The 12,166-nt window shown below is 30.0% G+C and overlaps 1 protein-coding gene across 1 annotated transcript in view; it reads left to right on the forward strand.

Annotated features, from left to right (window-relative positions):
* The window catches only part of LOC111684554, a 72,936-nt gene extending 62,184 nt beyond the window's left edge, over window positions 1-10,752 (forward strand). Inside the window, exons 5-8 of the mRNA XM_046954392.1 lie at window positions 2,083-2,260; window positions 3,015-3,866; window positions 6,352-6,916; window positions 9,509-10,752. Coding sequence (XP_046810348.1) covers window positions 2,083-2,260; window positions 3,015-3,866; window positions 6,352-6,916; window positions 9,509-10,253 — 2,340 coding nt within the window. The 3' untranslated portion in view covers window positions 10,254-10,752. The remainder of the gene's footprint in view (window positions 1-2,082; window positions 2,261-3,014; window positions 3,867-6,351; window positions 6,917-9,508) is intronic.
* Window positions 10,753-12,166: the final 1,414 nt, after the last annotated feature.

The following is a 12,166-nucleotide window of genomic DNA, read 5'->3' on the forward strand; positions in this document are numbered from 1 at the left end:
ATAGACTAGACTATAGACTAGACTATAGACTAGACTATAGACTAGACTATAGACTAGACTATAGACTAGACTATAGACTAGACTATAGACTAGACTATAGACAGACTGTAGACTAGACTATAGACAGACTGGAGAATAGACTAAAGACTAGACTATAGACAGACTGGAGAATAGACTATTGACTAGACTATAGACTGGACTTTAGACCAGACTATGGAATAAACTTACAATTTTAGATCCCAATTACTTAATATTTCTTTATTAAAATAATTATACATTCCGTTGTCTTTATTATACTGAATTTTATTTTAAAGTGTTCTACCCATTAACTATGTTTATTTAAAATTTTAGTTTAATATTATTAATATGGATTTTATAGATGGAATAAATTATCTACAACTACATGACATTTTAGCTGCAATGTTTGCACAGTATATCTCAATATAAGTACATGTGTATATGAATATACATATGTAAATATTAGTAAAGCCCAATGAAAACTTTAGTCTCCTCTTATACCGAGCCCTCCTAATTTATGTATAAATTTAGTTTTGGTGTACATCTACTTTGACATGTATCTGTGGGTTTTTTGGTTTAAAGACTCAAGTCAAGTTTTTTCTGCAACTTCTTACAGCCTGCGTTGCAAAACTAGAGCGTGTGTGGTTTTCTATCTTTTACATTCTTCTCAAACGTACAACGATCGACTTTTCTTTATTTCCTAGTCAAATTAGTATTTTACTTGTTTCATCCTCTGCTACTGGAGCCGGTATGTTAAAGTAAAAGGAAGCTGTATTAAATCAAAAACTTAGAAATTCGATAAAAAAAAATAATTTGTATTCATTATAACTATATAAACAAATTTGACATGATTTGTGATTACAAGTCTGGCAAAATTCTCACAAATTCTTAAGGATGTTTTTGGGGTGATGATGAATTGAAAGTTGAGGTTGATGTATTTGAAGATGTTTTCTTAATTAAGATTTAGTTTTGAGTGATGTTGTGTATGTGATGTATGTATATAAATAGCTTTGCTTAAATTATACTTAATAATATTAAATATTTATCAAAGAATTATCTTAGACTTATGGCACTTAAGAGCAAATAAGTAATGTTGGTAGTTTAATTTTACAGCAATATTTGCTAGTTAGCAGAAATTTATTTATTTGTATAGATAAATATTAATAGCCTTTAAACATACATAAAACTAGAAATTTATTATGCTTTTTGTTTGTTAGAAAAAGGTTTTTTAAAAATATATTTTTAAATAATTTCATAAATAAATGTAAATGGAAAATCTGTTAAGCCTCTTAAAAATGTGACAATTATGTGAAAAAAACAGTCGGTGTTAAATAAAATTGTTAAAATATTCTTAGTTGGGCCATATTTATTTAATCCTTTTCGGGCCCAATTTTCTCTACAAATATTTGTCCATTTCACAATCAATGTCGTATCGTTGTAGCATTGTATATCATAAAAAATTTTCAAATAAATTCTTTTGAAATAAAAACAAATCAATAATGAAAAATACGACATACATCTATACAACCATACAACACCGATTGTGAATTGGACAATTTTTAAACACAAGTAAAATCCAAACAATTGTAATCTCATGTAATTAAAAAAAAACAATTTAAATTTGAACAAAAGTTTCTGAAAAATTCTTTATATCCATTGGCTTTATTGTTTTGTTACTCACTGTGTCGTTTGTGCAAATGGTATTTAGAACAAAAATGTAAATCTACCAACTAATTGCCTGTGAAATACTCTAAACAATACAAACAGCAGATTGTGTATATGACGACTGAATATGAAGTGTCGTTGCAAGTGTAGTGCGGCACATAAAAACTAAATGCAGAAAAATTAAATCTCTATCGAACAAAAGAAAATACTAAAACATTATACAAGTTAAAATGAGAAAATGGTTTTAACTTGTAATGAAAAAAAAATAAAGCTCTGTCTTTTAACTAGATTTTTTCCAATATAATACCAGCAAAACAATAGCATTTTAAATTGCATTGTTTTTTTTTCCACAAGCATTTCATACTACATATTTTTCTCATCTTCTCTTTATTCTTTTAGATAAATTGTAAAAATTGTAAATATGATGCCATAATTGGAGAATCGAATACAAACCATGGTTATGACTATAAACTGTGTAATGATGCCACAACAGCGACAACATCATCGACGTCGGCATCATCGGGGCCAGCAACAACAACGACAGCCATGACAACTATGAAACTTGGTCATAAAGAAGGTAAGTGTGAAACAGATATTAAATTTTGTAAAAATGAAAAAAATAGAAATTTACTAACTATATTAAAGTTAACCCTTTTAGACAAGGGTTGTTCTTTTTTATAAATGGATCAAAGTATTAGAGGCAATAAAGCAAAATAGAAAAGGATTGAAAATGTTTAGTTAAGAAGATTTGCGACGTAAATATGAATGAGAAAATAAAAATAGAAAAGGAAATTTGTAGGTTAGAAGAAATGAAACGTAAATATGCATGTTGTAAAAGATATCATTCTATAGTCTAATCAATCGTCTAGACGTTTGTCGGCTCTTTAGTCTAATTTATAGTCTGGTCAAATGTAGACTCTATTTTCTAATCTATAGTTTAGTTTATATTCTAGTATATAGTATGATCTATAATCTAGTCTATTGTCTAGTCCATAGTCTTGTCTATAATCTAATCTATATTAATGTTAATGGGTTAATTTTCATTACATTTCTGTTTAATGCATAAAATTTTTAATTGCCAAGTTAGTTAAGAACTCTGACTTTTTTACTCGTTCTGTCATTGTACTTTGATTGTTTTCTTTATTTAAATAAATATTTTTTTTTCATCAACACAACGATCCACTATAAATACAAAACAAAAATTAATTGAATAGCAAGATTTTCATTTCAATCCTCGAGTAACAATAAAAATCAATTTATAATTTATTTCATTTCAATATGTTTATGCCGAGTAAACGAGTTGTTTTTCATTTGTATTTTTCACACAACAGATTGCTGTCAGCTTTTGCAAAATTCTCCTGGAAAATTGACTCAACATTTATCCTCTTGCATGCAATTGAAAATGTCGCCTACAATGACGGTCAGTGGTGGTAGTAACACAAATACAACACCAATACAGCCGCAGCAACAATACTATCAGCAAAGACCAGATGTCATGCTAATGACAACCGGCCACAAATTGTCTTCACAACAGCCAGCAACAATGGCTACTGCCTGTCGCATGGTGTTGCCCCCCTCAATACCACTCTCGCAGGTTCAACGTTTCTATACAAATACAACGCCTGCCATGGCAACATATCATATTGTTTCCTCAGCCTCGGCCAATTCATCACCTACCCATCATCAAACTATACGACATTATATAGTGCCGCAATTACCACCACCTCCACCAACGTCTTCAACTTCCGCCTCTGGTACGCAGCACTTTATGGCTGTGCCTTCAAGTATGCTTCGTTTTCATCAAACATCACCACAGACATCGATACAACAGCAGCATCAGCAGCAGCAACAACAGCAGCAATGTGCGGGTAATGTAACATCAAATATTAATATAAATCCATTGGCATTACCCGTATCAGGTTCAGCTACTGTTTATTTTCCGATTGTCACACCAGCTGCTGTCGCCCCAAATACAACACTAAGCGGTAGTAGTAGTGGCCCCAGCTCTCAGCCTCTTGTTAAGTATCACACCATACAAATGCCTCACAAGAGACAACATGGTTTAACGTTGTTGCAACAAACCGATTTACACGATAATCAAGTCATAAATGCAGTTGAAGATGTTGACTGTACGTTATTTCCACCACCACCACCTCCCGCCTATCAGACTGCTACGGTACATGGTAAGTTAAGGGTCTTTTAATAACTAATCACGTTCATAATTTTATTTTTTGTTTCTCGTGTCTTTCGCAACTAAAACCAATTCAACTTGTCAGTAGCATTTTTTTCTCTCAAACTTTTTGAACTTTCGATTTGTTGTTTAGGGAAAAGTGAAACCAAATGGAAAATTTTGAGTTTTGTGAATATGAAAATAAAAGTTCATTTGAAAGGGTTTAAAAGGGCGTATGAGCAATATATAATTTTTGTGCCATAACAATAAGTATACGTAGGGTGTTTTAAAAATTCTATAAGGGCAATGAGTATTACATGAAAGTATAACGGAACTAAAACTGGACTAGAACTAAAGAAAAACTGAGCTATATAAAAATCCTAAAATATAAATATTGTTTATTTTTAATAAAAGTTGATCTAAATAAAATAAAAAACTTCAATATTAATTGTCGCCTAGGGAAAGGGTTTTAGTTAAACGGCGACAACAAATATTCATTATTTTTCTAACTGCACTTACCACAATTTGGCGCCACAATTTTGTTAAGAGTTTTATGTTTAAATCTCATCAACAACAACAATATCCAATATAACTTGCAACAATTTTGTTGCCCCTAGTTGAAAGCGCAAAAAAACTTAAAATAACAACAACAGCATTAAATGTAATTAAAACAAACGTACAAAGTTTACAAATTCATTACATTATAGAGAGAGAAAGAGAGAGACAGGGAAGAACCGGAAGTGTAGAGTTAAGAAAAAATAACCGCAGTTTTACAGTAAAAATAAAAAGCTACAAATCTGTGCAAGAACAATACAACAACTACTACTACAAAATCAAATGACATTTAACGTTCTAGCCATTTTTCGTTTTAGTTTTTATACAATTTTTTGCTTGATATTTTGTAACTCAACTGACTAAAGGATGTTGTTGAATGAAACAAAAAACCCATGGAACATCAAACTAGAAAAACAAAATTAAAATTAAACTCATCACAAATTAAACTATCCATAGATGGCAGAGCTAGAATGACAAAAACGTTTAACGGAAGAGGTTGAGGCAAAGTTGCAAAGCAATACACACGAGTGGCTTTGGAGTGGCTAAGAAGTGTTTAACGACTTTAAACTGTGTTAGTGATGATACTGACGTGACCAAGTTTATAAATGTTAGGAAACAAAATAAACTACAAAAAAACTTCCGCCAAAATAAATACTATAGTTCAGGCCAATGGAAATATTACTAAGTTGAGATAGAAGGAAGGAGGACATTCATTATAAATCCTAACTTTAAAAGTGTTTATATAAAAATTATATTGAAAATAATATTTTTCAAGTGGTGGTGCTTTAAATTTATTGTTATACTTAGCTGTGTAAATTGCTCAGTTTCTTCAGTTCGTTTTGTCAAAAACTTTTCTCCTTTTTGTTCGTATTACTCTTAAGATTGATAATCAATCACAACATTTAAGTTTCACTTATAACTTGTTCACTTCAAATCAGTTTTTTTTCACTTCTGCTGCCGTTCAAGCCTTAAAGCAAACGGACTAAACAGATATGAAAAGTACGTGCTTGATTAATAAAATTGGCTGATATTTATTTCCAAACCGCAAAATGTCGACTTTTTGTTTTTCCCGCACTTTCCTTTGGTACATGAAGTTGTGCATTATATTATGAAAATTAAGTACGTTCTTAGATCAATTGCAATGGTTAAGATTTTGAGGTGACCAAGTTTTAATTCAGTTCAGTTCGATTCAGTTTTAGTTCATTTCTAGTTTAGTTCTAGTTCAGTTCTAGTTTAGTTCTAGTTCAGTTCTAGTTCAGTTCTAGTTCAGTTCTAGTTCAGTTCTAGTTCAGTTCTAGTTCAGTTCTAGTTCAGTTCTAGTTCAGTTCTAGTTCAGTTCTAGTTCAGTTCTAGTTCAGTTCTAGTTCAGTTCTAGTTCAGTTCTAGTTCAGTTCTAGTTCAGTTCTAGTTCAGTTCTAGTTCAGTTCTATTTCAGTTCTAGTTGAGCAGTTTTATAAACAATTCAAACGCTAGTGCTATAAGTACGGTGCGTATGAGTATTATTTAATTAATAAAAAGTGTAAATACGTATACGCAGTGTGTTACACACTGATGAAGGTTGGCCGCCTTAAATGTTTTTTCCAATATTCGTACATCTGTGACACATTTTCTTTATTGATTATAATGATGATGACAGCATTGAGAGTATCTTGTGTTTAATATGTATGGAAAAAGTGTTTTAAAGAATAAAATTTGTATAAAACAAAATGATTGGAAAAGTTTTCTGATATTGTTGGCTTTAATGAAATATTTTTTTATAATAATCGAAACAAAAAAGCGTGAAATCTGTTAAGCCCTTATGTTCACAAAAAAAATAATACTTTTCAGCTTTAACGTTAATTTATTAAAGAATAAATGATTGATGATTATTTGTAAAGAAATATGAACATAAAAATATAAAGAAATGTGTAATTTGGATCCTTCTTTATTATCTTTACTAACAGGTATTAGAAGGGCAAAATTCTTAACAAAACCTTTACCACAAGAAATCAATACTTTATTGCATGAAAGTGATATTTCGTGCCGGCATGATTTATCACAAAACTTGCCAACATTTAACAGCAGTAGCAGCAGTAATAGTAACAATTTAGTAAATGAACAACAACAGCAGCATCAGTTACACAACACATTAATAGAACCAACAGCAACTGCCACAACAGCATCAGTCATGCTTTCAAGCACAACGGGAATAGAAACACAAACATCTTTGCCAATAACAACAACAACAACAGCTGGTAATAATTTTTATGGCAGTAGCAATACATCGACCACTACTGCCTCAACATCACCAGCATCGACGGCAACATTAACAAATAATACAAATTCCAATAGTAATACAACAACTATTTATGAAAATCATGAATCAGCAACACATCACAACACACAACAGCAACATGGCCAAATCGGTTTGGGTATGATGGCAGCAGGAGCTGTTAGCACAGCAGGTGGTGCAACAGCAGCCGTAGATATAATGGAGGATGAAGAAGAACAAGAACAACAACGTCTGGGGTAAGTGCTAAAGCGTAAAAATAGTACAAAGAGTACAAACATAAGGCAGAAAAAAATAAAAAAGGCTATAGAACAAATCTTTGTTCTTAAAATAAATTGCTTTAAATGACCACACTGCTAGAAAACAATTGCTTGAGTCTGGTCATGTTGCAAAGAATAAAAAGTAGAAGAAAAAAAAAACAATCATTGAAAGTTCATTTGACCAACAAATTGAAACTTCTGTCCATTTTTAGTGTTACAAGCCGGTAAGACCTTTAGGTGTTTCTCTTTTTTTGCCAACTAAATCTAACATTTTAGCTTCAACACCTACATCTGTAGTTAAGAATATATGTTATGGTGTGTTGTATGTGTTTTTTTGTTTTTTGAAAGTTGTCTGTCTGTTTAACAAGTTGTAGGTGCTTGATTTGTTGCAGATACTCTGTCGGTATGTTTAGACATGCTTGATTTATTGTGTTGTCACATGAGTTAAAAGGTCTAATAGAGTTTAGAGAGGAGGTAGAAAAAAGGTAAATAAAAGGAATGGTAGGATCAGGACATGACATGACAGCGAAGCATCTACAGTATAAAGTAATGTTGTGTTAGGGAGTTTTTGTTAAGTTTATTATGTTAGAGAGAAGTTTTTATTATGAAAAATATTTATATTAAAAAAATGTGTATTAAATAACAAATAAACCACCTGGCAACACTGGCACACTAAATTTTAGTATTTTGTACAAAATTTCTCTTCTTTCTAAGCAAGTGACTTAGAAATGATGGTCAAAAAGCATTAAAATATAAAAAGAAACTTATGTTGTCGTTTTCTTATCTGGTTTTGCATAATCTGGCAACTCTGTTAAACTAATTTTATCGATTTGCATTCAGTAGTTTTCGAGATATACCTAACGTTTCAATGAATTGTATCTGATATCCAACATTTGTTGTTCTTTTGATAAACATGTGCCCCATTAATAGCCTCCAGAATGTAAGTGTTCTAGTCTGGTAGACCGGAGGTGGTGTGTTCGATTCCCACCTGAGACACTGGTTAAGGAGGGCACAACAGGCCCGTTAGAGGCCTAGTTGTATTTCTTCGAATTTGATGTATATACATCCTTCTTTCAAACTAACTACCTAACTACCTACCTAACTAACTAACTAACTAACTAACTAACTAACTAACTAACTAACTAACTAACTATCAAACTAACAAACATTAGTATGGCATTGTTATTATGTTAACACAAGGTTGCCATATTTTGAAAATTTCACAAATAGAAGGTGAAAAGTGATTTTTATAAATGAGGTGTCAATCGTTAGCTGGCAAATTAAGCTTTTGTGGGTTTAAGGAGAATTTATGTAGCCTGTGTTGCCATACTTGTACAATGTTTTAAACTATTATTTAAAACGTTATAACTAAAAATGTAGTGAACCGATATTGATCAAGTTTAATCAATATTTTAGAGGAAATATTGGAGAATTTTAAATTTATTACGTCAGTGCTACCAGATTGATTATAAGGTTAAATTTGAATTTGCTGAATAATTGAAAATTTATAGTGTCAGAGTTACCAGATTGTAAAATCTAAATCTTAGAAAAAATTAAATTAATATATCAAACTTCACTACAATCTTATGCCACTGCAAACAGCCTGCATAACACAATTAATTTACTACCAAAGTCATTCATCTCGCCCTCTTTTAAAAATGATCAAAACCTTATTTTACTTCAGCACATTGTCTCATAAATTACAAACATGATTTAATCATTCAATTGACAATATTCATTGTACACATTTTTCTCCATAAAGAATCTTTCTTTCCGCATATATTTCTTCGTATAATACAATATAATATTGATGCAAAATGAAGTGATACATTCTTTTTACAACATCCTTTATGTTGATTTTTATAATAAACGAACCCACACACTCGCAGCTAAAGTATTGCCTTACAACGCAATGTTGCCACACATTATTATCTTTGTGTTAATGTACAAAAAAAAACCAATACTTTCACACGTTATTTTTCTCATATTAATACTCGATGATAAGATGTTTTTTTCTTTTGGTTCACATTCACTCTCTTACACTTTGGCAGCCTTTTTTATATTATTTTCAATCACCATTTATTACTGCCACATGTATAATAGCATGGCAAGTGTGAGTATATGTATGTATATGTGTGTGTATTGTATGTTGTTTAAGTGTTGATAATTAATTGTAACTTGAGCTTGAATCAGGTCAATTAATTTTATTTTTTCAACAGACATATACAATGTAATTTCTTTTATTTCTTCTTCTGTGTTTTTTCTTCTATTATATTTTACCTCATTTTCAATAATGTTTTGTATTGTTGTTGTTGTCTTTTCTTAAGAATTTAACTGCTGATACAGCAAAATTTTTTAACACTATTTTATGTTTATATGTTCTAAACAAAATACTTTTAATGTTTAAGAAAAGTGAAAAAAATAAGGAAATAAAAAGAGGAAAAGAAAAAAACGGAAATGAATTTAGAATTATACAACCATTTAAAGAAGAGTTTTAAATTTATGGTTAAAGAAAACAATTAAATGTGAAATTTATTAAAGCATTTGTCTTAATTATCTTTTTATTTGCAGTAATTGTCCTCATGGTACACCGTCCAGAGTACCACTACTAACAAATTCTGCACTAAACACAGAGGATAAGTCACAAACCCGCAGTTTTTTCAATGCCACAGCCGCCTCTTTTCATCGCCACACCTTAAATACCTTTCAACGTTCCAGCAATACCTTAAATCCACAACGCAAATCGGTTATCATTAATCGCAAAGGTGAGTGTAATCTGCATATACCCAAGCGTCGTAATTCCTCTGGAGCCACTTTGTGTTATGGTGACCAATACGATGATACCTCCGATGATGATTGTGGTGGCCTAGAGGGCACTAATATCTATAAACTAAAACATTTACAACCCCAACAACCACAGACTGATAAACATCTTATGGGCCAAGATGATTATTGTGATAATCATTCGTTGGTTTCGTTAAGCGAGTCAAGCGCACAAATACCTCAGGTTCCCATCATAGTGGTGCTATTCATTTTAGTATTCTATGTCTGTCTGGGCACGGTTATATTTGCTTTGTGGGAAAATTGGTCTCTAATCGATGGTGCTTATTTTTGTTTTGTCACTCTAACCACCATAGGTTATGGTGACTTTGTACCCTTGAAAACATTTCAGGGCCCGGAGATACAACTATTTGCCTGCTGTGCTTATTTGCTGTTGGGCCTAGTATTGGTGGCCATGTCGTTTAGTATTTTGGAAACCCAGTTGATATGGAAATGTAAACGTTTAGCGGTTAGACTGAAATTAGCCAAAGAATGATGTTGTAAAACTAATACTACTATAAGTTTTGTATAAAAAAATTAACAAACAATTTAAAATTAAGTAAAGAAATTATTAAATAAGTAAAATTTAAAAAAATTTTAAATGTAATTTATATTTTGTCCCTAATTTGTTAACACTTATTATCCATTAGCAATACTTTATTAAAATCCCTGAACAAAATTTCCTTTTAATTATTTATTTTTAAATTTATGTACAAAAGAAATATCTGCTCATATGTTATTAAAATAGAAAATAATTCCTAAATAGAAAAAAATGTAATAAAATCTTATAGAGAAAAAAAACTAGCAACAAATGTAAAATGTGTAGTAATTAAAATGTAATGAAAATGTTACAAATCTATACATATAAACGATTAAAAGAAAAAAACTCTAAAACATACATATAAATAATTAATTAATAACTACAGGCAACAAAACTCCACAACAACAACAAAACAAAAACAATAATAAATTAATATGTATGAAAACTAACGACACTGAGTAAATGTAAAAAAAGTTATAAACGTGATTAAGTGAGAAAAAACAAAAAAAATAAGCATAATCATACTGTTAAAATAAGTTTAAATATAAATAATAATATTGCAGCAGAGAAAAAAATCCCTAACAATAATATCTATAAAAATAATTAAGTTATATAACAACAATAATAAAAAATAAATAACAATAAATATTGAAAATAAAATCAAATATTAAATAATTGAAATAAATAAATAAATAAAAAACTAGAGATTTTTTTGCAAAAATAACTTATTTAATTGGCATTTATTTCAACAAGTAATTAGAGTTGATAAAAGGTAAGTTGAAATAATGACAAATAGCAAATAATGCAGTTTAATACTTTTCTAATTACTTTAGATTAACCGAAATCATTTTACAACATTAAAAGTTAAAGCATTTACTTGCAAAGTTAAAACAATTCAAAAAATATTTGCAACATTATACAAAATTTCAAAACTTTGGCAACACTGTTAAAGTAAATTTTTCATAAAGCAAATAGCTTAAGTTATAACCTAACGATTGTCACTGGAATCATTAAAATCGCTTAAATACTGTTCATTTTATAACAATGCAAAGAATATACTAAATTTTAAGCAGTGTGGCAACACTGGTACAATAAGTTTTACAAAAGCTAATAGCCAAAACTCTTAGCTAACGTTTGACACCACAATCAGAGAAATCGCTTAAGTACTTTCGAAATTATAGCTTTATAAAGAAAATACTAACATTTTAGGTAATTTAAACAATCTGGGAACACTGGCAAACTAATTTTTATAAATAACTTATAGCCTACACTTTAATCTATCATTTGACACCAAAATCATTGAAATCACTAAAGTATTTTGTTAATTTCAGTAACATTAAGTAGTATAGTAACAATATATAAAATTTCATTAATCTGGCAATACTGTCAAAATAATTTTTACAAAAAATAAATAGTGAAAATTCTAACCTATCATTTGACATCACAATTATTAAAATCACTGAAGTACTTTGGAAGTTAATGCCATTTTAAGAATCCCTAAATTAAACTAATTTTACTAAACTTGGCAGTCCTGTTACTACATAGTAACAGCGCCATCTATTGTTTGGGTACATTGTGTTTGTGCAACATGAAAAATTGTGGACTAGCAGAGACATTTTTCAAAACGCTATAGCTCGAAAAGTACTTAACCGATTCAATTGAAATTTATATTGCTGGATAGGGAATGAATTGAAGTTTTTGAAAATTTATTTTGCCAGAGTTGCCAGATGGTAATATTTTGAAAAAAAGTGTAAATAAAGCAATAAACTAGTATAACTTTAAATGTACTCAAACGATTTCAATAATTTTTGTATAAAATTAAAGGAAATATATTAAAAATGTTAAAAACTTGTCTTGCCAGTGTTGCC

The sequence above is a fragment of the Lucilia cuprina genome, chromosome 6 (assembly GCF_022045245.1).
Source record: "Lucilia cuprina isolate Lc7/37 chromosome 6, ASM2204524v1, whole genome shotgun sequence".
NCBI classification, from domain to species: Eukaryota; Metazoa; Arthropoda; class Insecta; order Diptera; family Calliphoridae; genus Lucilia; species Lucilia cuprina.